Genomic DNA, 24,204 nt, shown 5'->3' with positions numbered 1-24,204 from the left:
CTTTATAATTAAATAAGATATATTATAAAATTAATTATATTTTGATGATAGATATTTATCAATAGAAAAAAAATATAGTGAAATTTCTCAAATGATATCTTTGATAGGAGGAACTCTACTAATAACTTATTCTAGCCTTCTACTTTTGCCTATAAATAGGTATGACTTCTAGGGAATTAAATGATGAGGACGCACAATTGAGAGATTATAGTTTCTTATAATTTTTTTAAATTATTAATCTAAGTGATTTGAAAAGATAAGAAGAAAAGAGAAGGAAAATGATGAGGACGCAATTGAAAGATTATAGATTCTTATAAATTTTAAATTATTAATCTAAGTGATTTGAAAAGATTGGAAGAAAAGAGAAGGAAAGTTTAATTCTCCTTCCATATTGATAACGGTTTTTTAAATCGAAAGATTGTGCTCAGGTCACGTAGAGATAGATCTTTTTCAGATGATATAGATATGTATTGTAAAAATCGATCTAATGTTATTTGGTTTCGATCATAATATAAATTTTTTTTCATTATATATAATATATCATAAATTTTATGCTTACAGCATAATCAAATGAAATCGATGAAACGTAACTTGGCGTGCAAATTAGAACCAGGTAATGAATGGTACAACCCAACTTGATAACAATAATATCATCGTTGGTGCACTGTTGGCGACCATATGCAATCACGTGATCTTCTACGGTGGGGTGGTGCCACCCTGACGCCCAAATATTTAATGCGTGGGATTTGAATGGGGATTGGGGAGGACTGTCATAACGGCTACTTGATTTAAATTTAAAGGTCCAGTGGAGGCACCACTTGGGAAAAGCAGGGAAAGATGGAGGTGGTCTGACAGCGAAGGCCACCGCAAGCTTCGTCTCATTGGCTGGCTGGTAGACGGAATGGCGGGGTGATCGCTTGCGCTTTGCTACGTTTCCGCACCTGAAACACGAAGTAGAAGAAGGAAAGACGGTAAGATACGCACGACGACGACGACGGTGGGCGTCTGCTGGCTTTCGTTGATTCTCGTCTCGCATGAAGTGAACGAGACGATCGAGTAGGAGACGTTATCACAGCGTCCAGGCAAGCCCGCGTTACCTCATGATGAAGGCGAAGACCATCATCGCCGGGTTGGCTCGTTTCGAGAAAAAAAGGGTATCCCCCGTAGGGGTACATACGATGCATTTGCGCATCATTCTTTATGGATTGACAATTGCAGTGCTCTTCCTTTTAGTTGATTAGACGTGCGGTCCTTATTTAGTACGTCCTAATTGATGAGAAAGTAAACAAAACGACAAATGCAAGTTCCTTGCAGTGTTTTATAGATAGGCGTTGGTAACTGATTGGTGCCACTCAAGTGATGATATCTTGTGGGTAAGAACTTTAGACAATGAAGCTATCTAGACGGGGGAATGAGATTTAAATTAAACGATGTGATTAATGTTATTAATAACCTTTGACACGTTTTCTTAGAAGCACTAATTCACCCTACTCGTAGTGCCGATTTATAATTGATATTAAAGAGTTATTCTATCATTCTTTCTCGTAGAATGGACTAAATTTATTGAAAAACTCGAATAAAATTTTTCTTACTTTCTATGAACTTAAATTTATAGAATATTATCGAAAGTGATTTTTAAAAATCTTTTAATCCAATGAACTAATGAAATGATTTGGAGAAAAAAAAATTTCCATAATAATTACGAATGAAAAATTTTATAAAAACGATATATAAAAGGCGACAATACGTTTACCTAAGGTGGCATATTAGAATATGGAAAGTAAATATGACAATTCTTATCATGGTTCTAAACATTACCTCACTTTTACAGCAAAATGATTAAGTATTGTTTGTATTTTGAATACCAAAGCAATAAACCATACACATTATACACGATCTATCAAGATCATTAACCTGACAATACTATAACTACAACGGGTAAAAGTAAGTTGGCCGAAGAAAAGCTAAATTTTTACTTGCATGGTGACATTTCCTTGGAATCCTATGTAAATCTTCAGCAGCCACAGGAAACCATCAAGATATGTGTTTGATCTTGTCACAACTTTTCTGGATAATTGATTTCAACTTCTTCAATTACTAGATATTCAATCTCTCGGACTTGTCGTGAGCTGCTTGTTAATAACTTCACAAGTCCTAAGAAATCAAGCACTAATGATCTGGGATACACTCCGACAAGGGAAATTATGTGAAAATGAGATGTGCAGTACAATACGAAGAGCTACTTCCACAGCATACGAGTTGCAAGCTTCCAAAAACTAGTCTAGCTGCAAGTGAAGGCCATGATGGTCGAATTGGAGAACAGCCAGTTGCAAATATTTGTATCAGCAGAAGAAATTGATTGCAGCTGGTAGAATAGAACAATTTGCTGGAAGAAATCCTAAATGTTCACCGTCAGATTGAATATAGATATCACCTTTGGACATCTCCTCAACAACTTCAATTGACTTCACGCTGCACAAATTATTAATCATATAGATATGGCATCAGATACATTTCCAAAAATCAAACCATGGAGTAACACGAAAGTAAAGATAAGAATTCAATGAACGAGGCTTTCGCCAATATGGGTCTAGCAGGGTCAACAAAGAAGCACAAAGCAGAAAGTAAGTAGAAAATGGCCAAAGTAAAAAGTAGAATGTAAAAAACTACAGAACATTATGTTTGAGTCAAAGCAATAAAGAAATTCAGATATTATAACAATACTAAAGAAGGATAAGAGATGAAGAAGCAAAAGCTTCCACCACAACAATCCGCATTGCTACCTAACCATAATTGTTCTCAAAGTCATCTGTGCACTATAGCTTTGAGTCGAGAGAGAACCATTTATTGCAGCAATAAAAATAAACTGAGGAAACAAGTTACCCTACCGACCTTCATACATGTAGCATTGCTCAAAGCCTCAAACTGCCAAAATAAGCAACATATTTATAACGATATTAATAGGCACAATAAATTATAGTGTTGAATAACAAAACTACTTAATAATACTCATCTCTACAAGTTCTGTAAAAGCACAGATTGCTCGATCAAGTCATTCGAGACCAAGTAGTGTCACATATCATGCTAGAACAATATCTGCACCAAATAACCTCATACCCTTCCTTGTCATATCAAGTTTACCAAAGCTGGCCAAGCCCTAATATTTCATTGTCACACTCTTTTCTTTTCAGAGGTGCGTACGGCATGACGGTGCGTATGGTTGGTTTATCCCAATCTACCTACAGATTCATATTCTTGATTTGTTATAAATTCTTTATCTACATTCTACATTTACCATTTTGTTCTTTTGGATGCTTGGCACTTGCATCAATGCAGCAAATGTCAATGCCATGTTCGGCATCAAATGCTGCTGGTGTTCCTAACATAAGAGAGCTATTTATAAAATTGAAAGATTATCTTGATACTTCTTGTACCTTAACTATGAAATAAAACTTTGGGTGACATGCTTAAATCTGTACAATATGGAATAACCACTAACATGATCTTTGACATGCAAATCAAAACAGAACTTGCAATCAATCCAAACTTCAAAACCAGCTTCTCAATAAAATAGATTGTTGTTTAACATCTCATAGTCATAGTTTCCCTGAGTGAATTACCCATGAAAATCATGCAACATGGGATGGTAAAAGCTTGTTTGAGGGGACAAATTACCTTCTCAAACATACATTTTTCTCTGATAGATGAGACCCACTGTATAATTTGTGCAACTTAAGTACAAAGTCATACCACTTGAAGTCTTGAAGAATCACAACCTATGATGTGCAAGAAGAACAGTTAAAAACAGTAACATTATTCTAACTAAATCCAAAAGGAACAAGACAGAAGAGAAAACTCAAAGCACCTCCAATTTTCCATTAGATGGATCAGCTGTTGGGGTTATCTTCATGCCACCACCAAAATATTTGCCATTTCCTATACAAATAGCAGTGACTTTATGAAATACTTCCCAGTCTCCACCATTTATCTATAATGTAGGACACAGTATAAATAGAAAGTGTCAGAAAGTTAAAAAAAAATTAGATCACTAATTATCATACATGGATGTTCTCTCAATCTCACAAATACTCAAGTAGAACACTGACCTTGACTTTCAGATTCCTATTTTCATGCCCAATAAAAGCCCTTAAAGCTCCAAAAACATAACATAAATTTCCAAATCCTTTGTACTTGGAAGCATAATAACCTGCCTTTGCACTCCTGTATGTTTATTACTCAGTATTTTTGAGCCGCAGATTATATCACTTTTTAATCAGTGAACTTTAGGCTCTTACAAGTGAATATCAGCAACATTAATAAAGAAATGTTGTTCTCCCGTATGTGCAGTAATAATGCCGACATCTATTTTTGATTTAAACCCTGCACAGAAAACATGACATAAATATAAAAGAGGAGAAATTCAAGCTTATAATTATCTATTTCATTGAATCTACCAGAACATCAGGGACACAATTAAAATTATATTTTCTAGAAGAACTACAAGCTTGTATAAGGCATCAAACATAATACAATCTAAAAAATGTCGTAGTAATCTGGAGGTGAACCAGAGAGTCAGTGAGTAGTATTATCTAAGATGAATGCTTTCATCTAATGAACAAAAAATTCTATTTTACGGCAAAATTGACTAATTACTAATCTCCATCTGTTTGCTAGTTTTCACCAGGAAAATATTGAAGATCCATTCATCTACTGACAATGGATTTTCTTATATCATCATTCTTAGTTTTAGTATCACAGCTTATTAGGTTTCAAATTTTTGCATGAATCAATTTGCTGATCATTGATCAATTAAATAATCATAAATTTTGAAAGAATGACATTTCTCAGAAGCACATCAATATTCTTGTCAACAAGTACTCTTCAAAATTAATGAGACCTTAAACTTTAGTTATCCTACAGATCCGGTGATAAGTACGTCAGTTAAACATAGAATTAAGCATTCACCATATCCAGTGTTTGGTTGTGACTATGCAAATACACATGCTATACACTTTTACATAATGAAATGGGCTGGTCCCCTCTTTCTACATCTTAACTAAAGCATGCCCAGACTGGTCAAACTTAAAGAACTAAATCAGCATAAATCGCCTTATTATCTTTCATACTTCTAATAACTTGCATTCACTACTTTATCATGCACATTTATGAAAGATGCCAATTGGAAAGGGAGAGATTTAAGGGATGTCACATATTAACTACCATGTTTTGGAGACACATCGACTGAAGCATAGTGACCAATAATATGAATAAAACAAAGATGCAAAGATAAGAAACACTGTCCATGCTAATGAAATGCACTTTTGCCCATCTTTGAAGACCCAAAAAGCTATTTTGAGGCAAAGGTGCATGTGCATCTAAGCCTAACATGAAAAATCCCATGCATGGCTAAAATATCTCAATAGAACAAACCGCCTTAGATTACCAAGAAAGTATTATTCGTTTAGTTAAACAATATTCAAGCTTGAGTTCACATATTAGCTAAATTCATCCATTTGCATGATGAAGGGGCAAAGAACTTAATGCATATTCTGCAGATTAGAAACCTAGATGAAGCTTGAAGGAAGTAGGGAAAGCAGAACCACCTCTTTTAATCCTTTCTATCGCTTCGTGGGGGTCATTTCTCCTGGTTTAACAAACCATACCGAATTGTCATTAAATAATAACACCAAGCATGGTTTAACAAACCATATGTAATATCAATTTAACAAATAACACCAAGCAGCTATGGAATCTGAAATAAGCAACATGCATGAGAGAGGACAAAACATACCAGTGAAATGTCCTAGCAAAATCTGAGCCAGTTCCAAGAGGAATGAGCTGAAAAAACAGAATATAGTTAAACCACCCTAGCAATTTTTGATACAAATAATTGAAGTAAGATGCAGAGACACAGAAAAGTGAGAAGATTCATCTTCAAAACTAAATAATAGCACTAACACCAAGTGTCGTTGAATATCCAGGGCCCCGTTCAAGAGCTGTCACTGGTTGCCCCACACAAAAGAAGCCATTGATGACCTGTTAGTATCAGAAGCATACAAAAAATGAAGAAATATCCAAACATGTTTAGCACCTAGTATATCTCCAACAGCGCCAGCCCTTAAGAAGGTGCTTCCATAGAAGAAAGGGGAAAAGAGTGTATTGCCTGACGAAAACAGTAAAACTAAGACAATATGCTGGTTGCACTAGCTGTTTGTCATCGTCGCTCAGATTCACTGAGTTGTTAGATTTCTTTGTGCAGGTAATTCAAGTTGCAGAACTGGTTAAGTGACCAGACTGAAGACAACTGTGATATGTGCTAAAACTGCACCAGGATGGCAGATGTTAAATGCACATTCTGTTGATGGTGCTGTATTTTGCCAGCACAGGAATAATACCATCAACGGGCTACCTCATCACATGTATTTGTATGCCTTCAAGAGAAACAGTGAGATATCCATACTTGGGAATGTGCTACTACAGGGAATTTGTATGCCGTTTGACATCAGAACATTAAGAGTGGTATCCGTGCTCACTGATGTTAGTAACTTAGTGTACAAATTCATGTTGATGTCTATTTGTTTGAGAAAAGTTGTTTGATGCATCAGCATTTTCTTTTCAGCATGTCACGTGCCAGAGCAATCTTGCATGGCAAATATGGTAATAGGTAACAGAAATAATAATAAAAATATGAAAAGATAACTTATATTGAGCTTAAAGCCTTAAACAGTTAAACCACTGTTATATAAATAGAACTCTATATCCACTAAAGAATCTTTTAGGCAAGTCCACAACAAGGATGTTGAATAATAACTCAAGAAGCAAGCACTAATGATCAGTTATCTTTAGATAAGTACTCTGACCTCATGAAGTGTACCATCACCTCCAACAGCAATTACAGCATCCGCCCCCTCCCTTATTGCCTACAAAGGCCCATCAACGAGTGATTCAGTAAGAAATAAAAAAGGTAATATATACAAAATTTCATTAAATATACTAATTGACCATACTTCCAATAAATTTTTCTACCTCCCTTGTTATATCCACACCATGAGAAGGAGCCGAAGTAATATACTCATATATCTGGCAATAATAAGCATATAAGAAAAAACACATTAATGGCAATAACAGAGTGCAACGTGCAAATCCATGCAAAATACTGCTCAGAACTTACATGAAACTTATTTTGAGAAAGAATTCAAACTAAACCCAGCCGAAGTTCTAATTATATGAAAAGGTTTATAATACAACAATTCTTAAGATAACAATTAAAAGGTGCAAGTTAATAGGCAAAAAAATGCAAACACAATTCTGTAAATTAAAATAGTACCAATTTCCTATATGGGGAACAAAAGTGCATCAAAATAAACAGCAGTCTAAGAAAAGAATGCATACGAGATATCATTTTCATCCTTTTAATTTGATGAGCGATGCATTCCTTTTAAAATAATAATAGAATAATAAAATAATGTTTTGCAAGCAGAGCTTTTTCTCCAGTAAGCATAATATAAAGCTCATAGATTTTATATATGAGAATAATGGATCAAAGAGGGATTTTCACTTTTTGCTGCACCAGGTTACACTGCCTACATGCAACACTCCATAGTCTTATGGTCTGGTGAAATAGGAAGTTTCAGACAAACATGTTGAAACTGCTAAATTTCAGGTTTGTATCGGTTCAGAATCTAGAATTTCAGCAGTAATGCCTGTCAATTTTTTTTACTCTCCCTTTCATCCGAAGACCATGAGCTGCATAGCACCATCTTGATACTCACATCACCTGGAGCCAAGTATTTCATCAGCCATCTCACTGCCAGCCACTGCTTCATCCAGAAATGCAGACTAGTCTAGCAAGGTTATCAGCTTCCATTCCCACTTTCTACCGATGATAATGAGATAGAATCACTTTGATCCACTTAAAAGCATTAATACCAACCATCTACTCTCAACACTGAGTACATCTACTCTCAAGTCAACACTGAGTATGAGAGACGTTCTTAACTGCTGAAGATAAATATGTTTGCCCCTTTTTCTATTTGTGCTGCCAGAATAGTATGTACCTCGTTTGGAATGTTATGGAACATGGCACATACTTTGCTGATGCACTAAAGTCACTCAAAGATATTAGAACAACATTTGATAGCAATCATGGGAGAACAACTTGTGCCAGAAAAACAAATTCTTAGGACAATTTTTATGATACTCAAGTTCAATATGATAATTCTCTGTTGTAAGCAAGGATTTCACTTTCACATAAATAATATATGCAGTACATGGGGTAGCAAACAATATTCTGAATGTCCCACATGGAGGCTTTCGCTTTGAAGTTTTCATCAAACTGAACCATCCAATAAAAACAGCCGATTGAACCATTGAAATGTAAGCAACATGTGACACAAGAATCTACGTTTCGAAGTCAAGTCTAAATATCCAACTAGAGATTAAATCATTACGAGAATATCAGATTTAATTCAAGAAAATCTTCAAGTCAAAAGACATAATGAATCATGTAGCTAATAATCCATTTTATTATAAGAGAAAGTAATTCTAGAAAGACCAGTATAAGATACTTATCTCCAATATTACCAATATATTAGGATCAATAATATGAGGAATCCAATTCATTATGCTTCAATTAAGGATAAGTTAGTCAAAAGTTCCCATGATTTGGGTTTGATGAATTGGCAACCAGATGTTATGTGCTGGAAGTACAAAAGAAGAAGAAAAAGAGCCCTGTACTGGAAAGGAGATTATATTTGCATACAAAGGGAAACTAGGAAAAAATGGAAAAAAGTGAAGATCAGAAATCAGATAGAACAATGACATGGTGCTTATGAGCTGAAGAGAACTAAAAAAAAAAAAAAAAGAATGGAAAAAGTTCAGTTTACATCTACTTACCTATCAAAATGCGACACCACCATAACAATTAAAGATGCAAATCTGTATATCTCCGTTCTATATTGCATCAGAGACATGAAGGTTTTAAAGTGTGATTACTAAGATTATCTCAAGTTGTTTTTCATCATCCTTATATCCTGACATATAGATATGCAACAAAAACTAAAACGTTACTGCACATATTTTTCAAGGTTAAAACCATTGTCACGTAAACTGAGATGGGCTTGTATCAGGAAAAATGATAAATTTTCTGTTTTAGTCGAGGGCAACAACACAACTGCAAGGCAAAACCTCATTACAAGATGTGGTCCTCCATCTCAGTTCGAAAATTATGCAGAACAGACATAGACACAATATAATGGTGTATAGTTGAGGATATGGCCTTCATTGGCAAACAATTAGTTTACAGAGACCCATGGAGAAAAAGATAAAGAAAGATACACACAACAGAAGGAAAGCATCAAGGCATAGTGACTTGAAGACGAACAACCACCCAAGAGTGACATGACATAAATAATTTTCAACATCATAGTTATCAACAAAGAGGTCAATCGTCGAACAACTGGTATGCAACATATAAAATAAGAACAACTCCGGCTATAGGACAAAAAGCAAAAAGAACCGATGAAATAACATAGAAGGCAGAACAGATCACAGGATAAAGATCATCAACAAGGACGCAGGCTGGTGTTTCAGCAACCAAACAGTGGCATAAATAAGGGCATTATACGAAGAAAGCGAGCTCACGTTGCAGTGCCCACCGAGCCGAGTGCGTAGATGAGGCAGCAGCTTCTTCCATTCCTTGCCTGTCCGGCCATTAGCACCTGAATTCATCCAAGGTTTAGGGACAGAGTAAAGAACCGAAGAAGAGAACTGATCGATGACGAGAAAAGAGAGGAGAAAAAAGAGAAACCCTTGGGGTTGATGATGAAGACGAAATTCTTCTTCGAACGAGAGACATGATCGTCGGCGAGATCAGAGACGTCGAGGGAGCTTGATTGATTCGCTCTTATCGATAAACAGGGCTTCGGCAATGCGGCCGCCGTCGCGAACCCAAACGCCATTTTTAAACCCCTCCACCGAGAGAGAGAGAGAGAGAGAGAGAGAGAAGGAGAGAGCGGTACTCGCTGCGTTTTATTATTGCTCTGCGCTGTGGATTTGGTAGCACGGCTTTTAAAGGTTCGAGAATGAAACCGAGAAAAGCAATTAACCAATAACTTGTTTCGGCTAATTTGGTGGCAATGCCACAACACATCGTCTAAAATTGATCTGCTAAACGTGAGCATATATATTTATCTGCAATTTACAAAAATTAATCGCTTCTTCCGAAACCGATTTTATATTTTATAATTGAAAATACTCGATATAAACGTGAGCTTAGTTTTTCCTCCCACTAACTGTGGTTGCACATCCATTAAGTTTCAGGTGCAGGGTGGGAAACTTAATTAATCGCCCCGAGCAATTGGATGGAAACGGTGTGTGACCCACCGCCTTGGCAATCCCCGCCAAACCCCCTTGCATGATCCAAAGAAAGCGAAGCAAGACAACAAAACACGTCAATTTTTAAGTGCACTATTTTAGTGCTAGTCGACATGTCTCAAAGGAAGACCATAATACCATATCAATTTAATATTTGGGAAACAAAAGATCCACACCGGTTACAAAACCATAACGAATCGATTAAAACTCACAGCTTTACCACAAGTTTGTACTCGGATAACTTCTACTTTACCATGCAATCTAATGCAGTGTACAAGATAGTTTCTAGTCTGGGATTGAGCTGCTGATGCACCACGTCCGCATAACAGCAATCTGCTGCTGCCTGCAAAATTTCCCGTCTCTTGATATGATGTGTTCCAAAGCCCCTTTTTTTTTTGTGCGATGAACTCGACACAACCCTATAAAAATTCAAAATTTTCTTGTTGAAGATAATCATACAGGAATACAGGAATACAGTTCTCGTGAGGAAACTTCAAAATTCAAAAGTGCTAAGGTTATATTGTCCTATTTGAGCAAGCAAATTCTACAGTTTCATATGCATTCGATCTTAAGCAATTTCTCTGGTAAAACACAATCGCTCGTGCCCAGAAAATTGTACATTCGCCACTTTTTCCTATTCCATGAACATGTAATGGCTGTTGACATAAAAAATTTATCTATTTTGTAATTTCAATCTGGAGACCACAAGATATCACCCACCGATGCATTTGCTGACACACTATCTACAGCATATGAGCTTTAATATCATATAGTTGAGACATGACATGATAAGTTGAATATTGCAATCCATATAATGCATTGACACATATTTACCACGAGACAAATGATTGTATCTACCAGTTGCATGCATCAATATATTTGATCAAATTCAAATTTCAACTACCTTTGATTCCAGTTGGACGGAATCAAGTGCGGAGGTTATAAAACCTAGAACACCAAGGCAAGGAAAAATCTAATAGAGGGGTGAAACACTGTTAAAACTGTGCAGGAAAGTTCCATTTCTCTGTCTCTTTATATGATCAAACTTGAAAATGTCTCTGACCACAGTCCACTACTAAGCTCAGAAAGCTGGAGAGTAACTCTTTCATTGCTTATTTCATCTCAGCACATACAACCTACTTTGAGATATCAAATTACACTTAATTTTAACACTAAATAATCCATGTTTCATTGCACATTTGATCTCCAACAATTTTAATTCATCAACATTATGTCATCACGCAACACTTGTGAACAGTGAACTATTCCGGGCAGATCACTATTCCACTGTGCAACATGTGGCAGATGGGACAAGAGATTAATTGTCGTTCGACCATTTAACAGGAACAGTGAACACAACTCAGAGGTCAAGATCACATAATCTATAATTATAATAAAAGCTAAACCTACAAACAATTTCTGTGCTATTGAGTGTCAGCAAAGTCCATCGAAAGTGCCTCACCCAAATCTAGTATGGTTGCCTCTGTTACCATTGCAACTGCCATATATCATGACACTGTTATCAAATGTGAAACATAGGTAATTTATGATGCACTGCTTCAGAGATTTTCCAGTACTCTTCCTATGAAATTATCAAGGTGGATTTAGTGGTGTTGTGGCTTGAACTCGATTGAGCAAATCTTGAGTTAAGAGCAAATAATTAGGCTAATATAAGTCACCCCCAACAACAAAAGAAAGTTTGAGGTTTACAGAGACACTAAAAAATAAATGTATAAAAATTATAAATGTTGTATATGATAGAAGATATGTTTTTGTTGAAGTTTATTGATATGTTCTCCCTATTTATATAGGTTATGAGGGAGGATTTTCCTCAACAAAGTAACGAAATTTCTTCGTGCAGTTGGAAAAATCTTATCTACTATCGTGCCCCCGCAAGATGGTGCTCCTATCAAGGATGCCGATCTTGGACCGATGCAATGAAAATAGTTTACGGACGAGAGACTTCATGAGTGAGTCTGCTAGTTGATTAATTGTATGTACGTGAGAAACACTTAGTTAATGTCAGACAACTTGATCTCGCACAAAGTGAAAGTCGATGGTAATATGTTTCATATGGGAGTGGAACACTAGATTAGCGCATAGATATGCAGTTCTGACATTATCACAATATACTGTAGAAGTAAGAGTGGAGTCGATGTTGAGCAGATTCGTGACCCAACTGAGTTCTACAGCAGCGGTGGCGATGACATGGTATTCAGCTTCAGTTGTAGACCGTGCAATTGTCTTCTGCTTCCTAAAACTCCAATTGATTGGATTCGCTCCAAGGAAGACAATATATACCGACGTGTATATTCTATTATCAAAGTTTCCTGCCCAATCAGCATCGACAAAGACATGGAGATGAAGTGAAAAGTATTTGCGAAGAAAGAGGTCATGATTAAAGGTCCCTTTAAGATATCACAAGATTCGTTTGACTGTAGACCAATGCATAAATTGTGATAATTTATTGACTGCAAATAAGATGTCCGGATGGGTGAGAGCTAAGTACTGTAAGGAGCCAACTACTTGTCGGTATTGAGTGTATTCCATAGCAGGACTTCCATCAAATAATTTGAGTGATTCACTAGTATAGAGTGGAGTTGTAACATCTTTTGTGTCCTACATGTTTATCTTTGATAATAAATCTTGAATATACTTTCTTTGTGATAAGAAAAGACCTGAATATGTATATATTGCTTCCACTCCCAAAAAGTAGCTCAAGGTTCCTAGATCTTTAAGGGAGAATCGATCTACCAATTGCTTGATGAATGCTTGGATCTCTATAAGATTATTACCCATGATAATAATATCATCCACATACACCAGAAGATATATTGTGCTTCCATTTTGTCATTATAGATATAACGAGGTATCAAATTTGGAGTTGATAAAGCCAGTTGAAGTAAAAAAGAGCCAAGTTTAGTGTACCAGGCTCTTAGAGCCTGACGAAGTCCATAAATAACTTTTTGTAGTTTGCAAACATGCCTTAGATACTGAGGATGGATGAAACCAGGAGGTTGCTGCATAAAGATGTCTTAAGTTAGAGTCTTATGTAAAGAGACATTGTTAACATCCAATTGTCGTAATTGTCAGCCTTTAATGGTGGCCAAACTCAGGATAATTCAGATTGTTGTGGGTTTAACAACGAGACTGAATGTTTCAGTGAAGTTAACACCAGGTCATTGATGAAACCTTTGGCAACTAGACATGCTTTATATCTGGCAACGAGTCCATCTGGATTTCGCTTAATTCGATAGACCCACTTACACCCGATGATGTTTTATGTGTGATGAAAGGGTACAAGGTTCCATGTTGAGTTATAGAGGAGGGCATCATATTCTTCACACATAGCTTTACACCAGTGTGGAGATGTTTTAGCTCGAGTGAATATGGTGGGTTCAATGATCTTAGGTGAGAATTCTGTGATAGTATGTAGGTCAAGGACTTGACATGGTTTAAAAATACCACTTTTTGTGGTATATTGTCATTGGATGTTCGAAGGCTATGAGATTGTGAGGTTGTGTTGTTGGTATAGGCGGTGGAGAGTGGGCCGGGTCAAGCTAAGGTACTTCAGTGTCATTGGGTCTAGAAGGAGATAAAGACAATGGTTGTGTTTCTGAATGTATTGCCTATCAATAGAGGAAACTTGAGAAGAAGGGAGTGGAGAAGTAATGGAGGGAATGGACAAATGCTGAACTAGAGTAGCAGTAGAGTGAGGATCCTAAGGGAAAGCACCGGATGATGTCATGGGAGGTTCATCCAACAGGATCAGAGGTATACTCTAGTGATGAATATTTTTTGGAGTGGCTTGTACGGTAGGAGACTCATGGTTTTGGAAATGAAAGGTAGACTCCACAAAAATAACATGACATAATATAAAGACTTTTTGGGTTTGGGGGTTGTAGCATCGGAGAGCATTATGTTCAAGAGAGTATTTTATGAAGATGTAAGGCTTAGATCTTGATGTTATCTTATGGGAGGCATAGGGACGTAATCATGGATAATATAGACAGCTAAATACTTTGAGTTTCTGAAGATTTGGAGGTTTGTGAAATAGTGTTTCAAATGGGAACTAATATTGTAGGAGTGGAGTAAGCATACAATTAATAAGATAGATTGCAGTTTGAAAGGCTACTGACCAAAAGGTTGGAGACATGGAGGCCTTATGTAAAAGTGTGAGACCGGTTTCAACTATATGTCGATGCTTGCGTTCGGTAGAGCCAACTAGTTGAAGAGTATATGGGAGTGAGTTGAGGTGTTGTATACCACAAGCTAAGAGATACGATGTCAGGGCTTGATATTCACCTCCACTATCAGAGTAACTGTTTTGATTGTAAATTGAAAGTAGTTCTTGACCAACTTACTAAAGTTGCTAAAGATTGTGGAAACTTCAGATTTATGGTGAAGATGATATAATCATGTGTACTTAGTGAAATAATATACAAAAATAACATAAAATCTAAATTTGTTAAAAGAAAAGGTTAGAGCAGGCCCCAAACATCAGTATAAATAATTTCAAACGGTTTAAAGTAGGATATGAAGGATGTGTCAAAGGATTGTCGATGACTTTTATTACTAAGACAAGCATCACAATGAGTTATAAAGCTACTTGACTTAAAAATAAAAAAATAATAACGAGAAAGTAATTTTTGCTGGATAAGGGACGAGGGATAACCAAGACGACGATGCCACATATCAATTGGAGTTGCAACCAAATAGTGAACAGTGGGCTGGGTTATTTGTGGAGCTGACGACCATTCGTAAATGTTGCCTCTATTCTGGCCTTGGACCAAGGATGTCCCCGTGCTCAAATCCTTGACAAGAAAAAAGTTAGGAAAGAATTCAATTGAAGTATTGTTGTGTTTGTAGAATTGAAAAACAAAAATGATGTTTCGTTTAATGTGAGGTGCACACAGAACATCATCGAGTATAAAAGTTACGATATATGAATTAAGCGTTGTGGAACCAGTATAAGTAATAGGAATTATTTTACCATCACCGATGATGATATCTTCATTTATGCCATAGTTGTTGTGGATGGATAAGTTCTGAAGATCAGAGGTAATTTAATGAGAGGCGCTAGAGTCTACAGTTCAATTAGGCTGACTAATAGTCAGAGTAGTCATGAGGTTCGCCATCGTGATGGACCAAGGAGTCTGGGTCGAGACCGACAAACTTTCGCGGAGTGTCCGACTTTATCACACAATTGGCAGACGACTCTTTGTTGACTTGTGAGGTCAGGACACCAGGGCCAATGGTTATTAGAGTTTCCACATTGATAGAAATGTTAATGATGCGGATAAAGGGGGATTTGTTTGGGGCCCATAGGGTTAGGAGACATCTTGGCCAAACATTTGTTGACATTCTTATTGTACTAGTTGCTCTTCCTCTTGGACTTTTGACTGACTTGAGCTGTGATGGTTGGTCCGAACAACCTGTCCTCGTGCTTCAAAAACGTCTCATAGTCAGTCAACTTGTCATAGAGTTCTTCGAATGACATTAGTGAGTCGCGTGCCCCAATTGCGGTTGTCAATTCCTTGTACTCGTCTCCTAGGCCATTAAGAGTATGGATTATGACTTCTTCGTCACAAAGTGAACGAATTATCAAAGCCAAGTCATCGATGATAACTTTGATATTTTATAAATAATCAACAATGGTACTTCCCTCTTGTTTTGTTTTCATTAGAATGGATAGAAGACTAAGCATGCGAGTACACAAACGATTTGCCAAGGTTGTTTGTATTTTGTACCATGCTTCTACAGCAGTCGCACATGAAGATATCAATGGGTCGACAGATCCAGCAAGTGAGGCTTGAATAGCTTGGAGGATGAGACGACCTTGACATAACCATAGTTTGTGAGCTAGATTTGGTACTGGATTGGGTTCTTCGAGGATGTTGATCATTATTGGTGGACAACTGAGAGAGTCGTCGACGTAGCCTAGCAAGTCGTATCCAAATAGGAGATTAGAAAACTGGGCTCACCAAGATGTGTAGTTGCCACCTTTTGATAACTTGAAAGGGATTAGCGTGACAGCATTGATGGAGATAAGTCCTGTATGTGGAGAAGTACTATGATTCCCTATAGAAATAGTAACTGGAACGTCAGAAATAGATGATAAAGATATTATGAGGATGTGTACTGATCCAAGGGCTCAAGATGAGAGTTTACGATAAAATAATAAGAAATTGGTTCTTGTACTAGCTGATTTGGTTGTGTAGCAGGAGGGATATAGAGCAAAGTTGTAACTCTCCTTTCTACAAATTTTGCAGTGAAGGATCTTTGTCGAAGAAGGGGTTCGGGCGAGCAATACTCCGTGGGTTGAAGGTGCAGCCTGCAATCAGAGAATCACAATGGTTGGAGGAGAAGCAATAGTATATTATAGTGGAGATTTGTCGGTGAAGAGTAGCACTCGTGAACGTAACATTAGAGGCGCCACAACGACGTAGAGTGGCAGTGGAAGAAGACAATCATCATTCGCCAAGGAGGAAAGTGTTGATCCGATCAACATCACCGGAGGCGATAGATCCGGACCGGACTAGAAGTTCCTTTTGATTTTGTCGTGGCAAGGAAGATGATGTAGCGCTTGCAACACTTGCGCTTCCCTTGGGAGCATCATCCACAGGGAAGAGAGAAGAAAGAGGGATGCTGCACTAAGGGGAAGGGGTCACCTTACACACAAATGCAGGTTGTCGGTCATTAAACACCTGCTTGGGAGAGGAGAGGAGAACCTGCTTGGCAAAGATCCTTCACTGCAAAATTTGCAGAAAGGATAGTTGCAATTTTGCTCAGTATTCCTCTTGTTGCACAACTAAATCAACTAGTACAGGAACCAATTCCTTACTGTTTTGTCGCAAACTCCCATCTTAAGCCTTCGGATCGGTACACATCCTCAGAATGTCTTCATCATCTACTTCTGACGTTTCAGTTACTGTTTCTATAAGGAATCATAGTACTTCTCCACATACAAGACTTATCTCCATCAATGCTGTCACGCTAATCCCTTTCAAGTTATCAAAAGGCGACAACTACGCATCCTGGTGTGCTCGGTTTTTTAATCTCCTATTTGGATATGACTTGCTAGGCTACGTAGACGACTCTCTCAGTTGTCCACCAGCAATAATCAACATCCCCGAAGAACCCAATCCAGTACCAAATCCAACTCACAAACTATGGGTACGTTAAGATCGTCTCATCCTCCAAGCTATTTAAGCCTCAGTTGCTGGATCTATCGCCCCATTGATATCTTCGTGTGCGACTGCTGTAGAAGCATGGTACAAGCTGCAAACAACCTTGGCAAATCGTTCGTGTACTCGCATACTCAGTCTTCTTTCCATTCTAATGGAAAAAAAAATAAGAGGAAAGCATCATTGCTGATTATCTACAAGATATCAAAGTTATCATCAATGACTTGGCTTTGATATGTCATTCCTTTTATGACGAAGAAGTCACAATCCATACCCTTAATGGCCTAGGAGATAAGTACAAGGAATTGGTAGCCACAATTAGGGCATGCGACTCACCAATGTCATTCGAAGAACTCTATAACAAGTTGACTGACTATGAGATGTATTTAAAGCGCGAGGACAAGTTGTCTGGACCAACCCTCATAACTCAAGTCAGTCAAAAGTCCAAGAGGAAGAGCAACCAGTACAATAAGAATGTCAATAAAGGTTTGGCCAAGATGTCTCTTGACCATATGGGACCCAAACAAACCCCTCTTTATCTAGATCATCAACATTTCTATCAAGATGGCAACTCCAATAACCATCAGCCCTGGCGTCTTGACCTCACAAGCCAACAAAGAGTTGTATGCCAACTGTGTGATAAAGTCGGACACTTTGCAAAAGTCTGTCGATCTCGACCCAGACTCCCTGGTCCATCACGGTGGCCTCAAGCGAATCTCATGATTCCTCGGACTACGAGTCAACCTAATTGGATCATGGACTTTGGCGCCTCTCATCACATCACCTCCGATGTCCAGAACTTATCTATCCACAACAATTATGGCGAAAATAAAAATATCATCATCGGTGATGATAAAGGAATTCCTATTACTCATACTAGTTCCACAACGCTTAATTCATATACTGTAACTTTTACACTCGATGATGTTCTGTGTGCACCTCACATTAAACGAAACCTTATTTCTATTTCTTAGTTCTACAAACACGACAATACTTTAATTGAATTCTTTTCTAACTCTTTTTTTGTCAAGGATTTGAGCATTGGGGCATCCTTGGTCCAAGACCAGAATAGAGGCAATATTTACAAATAGTCATCAGCTCCATAAATAACTTAGCCCACTGTTCACTCTTCGATTGCAACTCCAATTGATGTGTGGCATCGTCATCTTAGTCATCCCTCGTCCCTTATCCAGCAGAAATTACTTTCTCATTATTCTCTTCTCATTTTTAAATCAAATAGCTTTATAACTTATTATAATGCTTGTCTTAGCAATAAAAGTTATAGACAACCATTTGGCACATCCTCCATATCCTGTTCTAAACCATTTGAAATTATTTATACTGATGCTTGGGACCCTACTCCAACCATTTCTTTTAATAAATTCAGATTTTATATCATTTTTATATATTATTTCACTAAGTACACATGGTTATATCCTCTTCACCATAAATATAAAGCTTTCACAATCTTTACTAACTTTAGTAAGTTGGTCGAGAACTACTTTCAGTCTACAATCAAAACAATTTACTCTGATGGTTGATGGTGGAGATGAATATCAAGCCATGACATCATGTTTCTCAGCTTGTAGTATACAACACCTCAAGTCATCCACACATACTTCTCAACTAGTTGGCTCTGTCGAACGCAAACATCGACATATAGTTGAAACTAGTCCTACACTTCTACATCAGGCCTTCAACCTTTTGGTTAGCAATTTTTCAAACTACAGTCTATCTTATTAATCATATACTTACTCCAGTTCCATAATATCAGTCCCCATTTGAAATACTATTTTACAAACCTCCAAACCTTCATCAACTCAAAATATAACTATCTATGTTATCGATAGTTATATTCCTATGTCTTCCATGCCTCCCATAAGATAGCATTAAGATCTAAGTCTTGATAAAAAGGAGCTTGATATAAAAGTGTGAGACCTGTTTCAATCTTAAAAAACACATATATTCTATCGGTATGTTCTGGCAGCGGCAGCTATAATTAACAGCATCAACATGAAGATACATCAAAGCAAATGGAAATGCAGGACTGAAAAAGACACGTGATAGGACAGTGAAATATATTACTTAACCCAAAACTTGAGGAACATGTGGATCAGCCACTAGAAAAGGATGTTCAATGGGTGGATCAAGATCATTAAGACAATTCTCTTCAGTTTGTTTCCCTGCTTATACCATTCCATGAACAAAAGAAATGAACAAATTTGCTCTCATACATGAACAGGGTGGTGAGGACATATAACTAATCAAGAAAAAAGTCTAAAACACAAGAGGTGTGACACTCGTCAGAATGCCTTAATACAAGCAACCTAACAAATTCAATTGGTGATATCAAAATAACATGGCAAAAGATCAAACTCGAATGGAACAAAAAGGAGGAAGTAACAGGATAATACTTTACAAGAATTCCTTGAAGGTCTTCCGAGTATGCTTTCACAATCTTCCCCCTCTCTCCTTTTTTTTGTACCTATTAATAACTAAGGATCTTTCTAGTTACTTCAAAAAGAAAATTATAAGCTTAAGGAATGATATAAAGTTGAGGGGTACGAGTCAACCTTCATTGACCACATCATGCTCCAGTGCATCTTGTCTAGACTTAATTTGATCAGCATCATCTCCCTTCGATGCTTCTACCAAATAGAGATGATTGAAACAGAATACGACGCAAGATAGTAAAGAGCACAACTCGATATTGAGTATCAGGATGTCTATGCAAGTGTTCCAAAGATTGATCATTGATCAACGCAAAAAACAAAAAAAAATCTCATAAGTAATACTCGATTTCATAAGAGAATCACCGCTTTGAATATATTTTGAGGAAATTGTCAAACTGAGAGGTGTCAATAATGCAGTTTTGAAAGATCTATCTACGCCAATACCTGTCCTTAATGCCTTGCTCGTCTTTGCCAAGGCCTCGCCTTCGTCCCATCCCTGCAAGAAAATACGCGAGCGAGAAGTTCGGTTTACCACCATCGTCTCAAGAACGAAGAAATGGCAATGCGATCGATCCATCTATCCACGGACGAAGATGAGGGGAGAGAAAAGGATTCGATAACCAAGAATGGTACAAAAGTAGGAGCCGAAGCAACGATTATAAACAGATGTCAATTGGTAGATATGAGCAAATGCTTCTGAAAAGGAGATAACAAACCATTTGCCTCATGAGGCGGTAGGCAGCGGACCATGCCTTCGGTCCAGCGGCAGAGCCCGACGCCAAGCCCGTCGCTGCCGCCGATAGATCGCTGCTTCCGGGCCGTCGGAGAACGTTCTTGCCACGGGGGTTCCAGATCCCCCACCGGACCAGAGTTTCTTTTCTTGGCAAAGGAAGAGGAAGCCGACTTGAGAGAGAGACCAAACGCCTACGAGGCGAGGTAGCCCGAACCAGAAGTAGGGCCCATCAGAACCTACACGTAACGACTCACCAACTTACGTAGGCCCGGCCCCTTCTTATCTCATTACATGTCATTAAGGTTGACCCCAGCCCAAAATGACAATGGATCTCGGGCCGTGACCGTGATCCCCTTGAAGAACAATAGACGAAAGAGACTGGTGGCTAGAAACGGAGAAACTTCAACGCAGCAGCTGCGCACCAGACGAACACAGGACCAGACCTCACTCTGTCCCTCCCATGTCCTTTCATATCAAAAGTTTGATATCAAAGCCCACCTTAATCCAATGTGAGATGGCGCCTAACTCACCGTCAACCAGTGAACGATGTTATGCTTCCCCTCACTTCATAGGACGTGGAAGCCGTGCTCTCCTGAAGTACCGCCTTATCTGCAGGTAGGGTCGTTACCGTGCTTTTTCTTTCTTCAAGGATGTCTTATGATCGCGATCCTTCACCTGATGCTATCTTATCAGAATCAAACCAGAGATTGTGCTGCCTCTTTCTTGACCAACGTACATATCGACTATGACACCTGTTGCAAGTAGAAGCAACTCCGCTAATATACGGTAGGTAGTTCATGGAATGCTGTCTTCGGACGCTAGCATTAGCAGATGCAATGTGGAGGTCCTGCTGTTCCAGCTCCCTTTGAACCCATCGTACAACGACCTTTAACCAACTTCATCTCCTTTGTGAGATGGCACTTAAGCGGTATGTTCAGACATGTTGATGTTCATGAAGTCATTGCATGCTCTTAACCACGAGAAACCATTCTATCTTTGCTTTAGTGTGAGTATAAACCATTCTATCAAACACATGTCTGCATGTATGATGATCATGTAGTGTGCATGCCATCATCATAAACAAGACCCCATTCTCGTACTATATCAACGTACGCCATCTTCTCAGAAGTGGTGGCAACTCAATAGTACAGAAAGTTTCGTGGAAGAAGCAAAGCATGAGTAGAGGTGAGAGCTTCGGGGGCGGCAAAAGCTCTTTGAGTTACCTCTTTGAGTCGGACGAGGGCACCACCTCCTTTGAGGGATCTCCCAAGTCGACCGGGCAGCAGAAGCCTCCATCTGATGAAGATAGCAAGACCAAAGCAACAGACCAATCTGCTGCACCGAACAAACCTGTTTCCACCAACAATTACTACAGAGCTCGAGGCCAGAATTCAGGGAACTTCATCACTGTGAGCAGTATTTATAACCTGCGTTCTTGCTAATATTTAGACCATGTTGCCGCCATCTTTGATGTGAAAACAGTGAAACGATTTCTTTTGCTTTGTTTTCACAGGGTCGCCCATTTACGAAGGTTCAGTCAGTTCCGGGTGGAAGCTCATCACTTGGCTACTTGTTTGGGGATAAATAAATAGGGATGATTTGCAGTGTCTGACTTCATCAACAGTTTGAGTATAATAAGAACACCTTGATCCCAGTTCAGTAATGTTATGATCTTTAATCGCTCTGTGAGTTGAGTGCATGCATGGTCGATTGTGCCTCTTCTGCGCCGATAAAAGTTCTGTAACGAGGTCTGTTATCAAATATAAATGTTTGTTTTAAATTGAGAGATCATGAATGCTTCTGCCTCCCCCTACGTCTCCTCCTCCGGCCTCTTCCACCAGATATATCTTAGAAAGCGCCGATGAGACTCACCATTCTGATATGTTCTTATCCAGCTTTGTTAAGACTCGTTTGTTGGATTGAAGGTTTTGTTATATTTTTTGAAGAGAAACTTGTTGCGTGGTGGAAGCCATGAGACTGGTTACATCCAAACTGCTAAAATGAGACTGTAGTTGCTAGGATTTCCCTTTTGAGTACTGGTACTCTCTTTCTTTGCTATAGTTGTCTTGATTAGTCCTCCTCTTTAGATTAATGAGATCTCGTTAGGAAAGAGATGCACACAGTCAGGATTTGATCACATAGCTTGTTCCATACATGGTATTTTAAAGCTTAAGATTATAGAAGAAGAAATATTCTATCTGTATATTCTTTCTTAAATAGACAACAAACAAGACGAGCATGAGGTTTTCGTTCTTTCTTTTCTTCGTCTGATACAACGGGTGGCCAACTTAAATATCCAAAAATTAACAAGATTAAACGAAAGGAAAATGAAGAAATTGTCGGTATCAGTCCAGCAATCCGAGAAGAGCCAGTCAAAGGAAAAATGATGTCAAGCATGGTCAGCAAGGCACGAATTGCAACCTTATCTTCTTGTATGCTTACTGATCATCTGTGCTCAAGAATAGGTCATTGCATTTTTGTCATCAGTTCTTACAAGCTGAGTTAGTTTTATGTATGTGAATCTGTCTTTGGATAACTTACTGTCGACTCAAAGATCTCAGTTTGTCCCAAATCCAAAATTGATGGATGTCGAACTATAAATCGACCTAACAAGTACTTGCTTTTGTTTCCGTTGACATTTAGTCACCGATATATTGCTGTAAATAAAGAAGGTTACCCTACGCACACGTTCATGGGGTGCCCAAGACCTTCTTCTCCAATGTTCACTGTCCTCGATGGAAGAGTTTTAACGTGCCGGTTAAAGCGGAAGACAGTAGGTTATCATCAATAGCAGATCTCCTGACTCACTCTTGTCGCCTGTAAGGATGGCAATGTTTGATAGGACGAAAAGTGCAGCAAGAATTGTCTCGGAGGTACCATTAGAAGTTCTTCTCCCATGCACAAACATCGAGTTCGATCAGAATCCCGCGATCCATTGCAGCTCCGTGGTCTCACGATGACCATGGAATGAGGTCTGGCGTGCACACAGAGAGGGCTCTGCACCGACAACCAGACCTCACGCCACGGCCGGTCCACATGCAGCGCTGGTGACCTTCATGTGCCCATCTACAAGCCCTTTGGCTCATCCTTCGTCGAGCGCAAGCTCCCTCATCTTCTGAGAGAAAACAGCGGTGTTTACTTGGAAACCGAAGCTTCAGGTCATGCTCAACTCCGCCGCATGTGGTGTCTCGTGTGTCGGGATCGTACGGTCAGGATCACGTGGTCAGCTGGCGAAATGGTGCTACTCGTGTGTCTCGACCGAGCGACGTGATATCATCACCATGGTGCCGAGCCATGCGATACATGGGGCCACTGAAGCCACACCTGAACGAAAACAGAGCCTTCCGATATGGCGGTAATAATTGGTCCTCCATTTATTCCCTTATCGGCTACTGCATTTGACTAGTTCTTCCATTATGACCGAACCTACCACGTTCGGATGCCGTCGCTGGCCCGG

At 38.5% G+C, this 24,204-nt stretch overlaps 2 protein-coding genes and 1 long non-coding RNA gene across 6 annotated transcripts; 1 reads left to right on the top strand and 2 right to left on the bottom strand.

The window, feature by feature from the left end:
• Nucleotides 1-1,836: 1,836 nt before the first annotated feature.
• LOC135580959 (sphingoid long-chain bases kinase 2, mitochondrial-like) lies at nucleotides 1,837-10,051 on the bottom strand. Its single transcript, XM_065133101.1, has 12 exons — nucleotides 9,809-10,051; nucleotides 9,643-9,719; nucleotides 7,027-7,080; nucleotides 6,861-6,920; nucleotides 5,959-6,036; nucleotides 5,792-5,838; nucleotides 5,604-5,644; nucleotides 4,296-4,380; nucleotides 4,107-4,221; nucleotides 3,866-3,988; nucleotides 3,676-3,776; nucleotides 1,837-2,472 (listed from the first exon to the last, which is right to left on the bottom strand). The coding sequence occupies exons 1-12, from the start codon at nucleotides 9,957-9,959 to the stop codon at nucleotides 2,343-2,345; spliced, it is 1,062 nt and encodes a 353-aa protein (XP_064989173.1). The 5' UTR covers nucleotides 9,960-10,051; the 3' UTR covers nucleotides 1,837-2,342.
• A 441-nt stretch (nucleotides 10,052-10,492) lies between these two features.
• LOC135627495 (uncharacterized) lies at nucleotides 10,493-20,936 on the bottom strand. 4 transcript variants are annotated; one of them, XR_010492633.1, is made up of 5 exons: nucleotides 20,731-20,936; nucleotides 20,459-20,510; nucleotides 20,135-20,287; nucleotides 19,976-20,046; nucleotides 10,493-10,793 (listed from the first exon to the last, which is right to left on the bottom strand). It is a non-coding gene; the product is annotated as an uncharacterized LOC135627495 (long non-coding RNA). The 4 variants fall into 4 exon arrangements; XR_010492632.1 differs by having other exon boundaries at nucleotides 19,976-20,056; nucleotides 20,135-20,209; XR_010492630.1 differs by having other exon boundaries at nucleotides 20,135-20,209.
• Nucleotides 20,937-21,791: 855 nt separating this feature from the next.
• On the top strand, nucleotides 21,792-22,533 carry LOC103970271 (protein SPIRAL1-like 5). Its single transcript, XM_009383984.3, has 2 exons — nucleotides 21,792-22,156; nucleotides 22,261-22,533. Exons 1-2 carry the CDS (start codon nucleotides 21,923-21,925, stop codon nucleotides 22,333-22,335), a joined length of 309 nt encoding a protein of 102 aa, XP_009382259.1. The 5' UTR covers nucleotides 21,792-21,922; the 3' UTR covers nucleotides 22,336-22,533.
• The last annotated feature ends 1,671 nt before the right edge of the window (nucleotides 22,534-24,204 follow it).

Source organism: Musa acuminata, chromosome BXJ2-11 (genome assembly GCF_036884655.1).
Source record: "Musa acuminata AAA Group cultivar baxijiao chromosome BXJ2-11, Cavendish_Baxijiao_AAA, whole genome shotgun sequence".
Taxonomy (NCBI): domain Eukaryota; kingdom Viridiplantae; phylum Streptophyta; class Magnoliopsida; order Zingiberales; family Musaceae; genus Musa; species Musa acuminata.
This window is presented reverse-complemented; position numbering and strand designations above follow the sequence as displayed.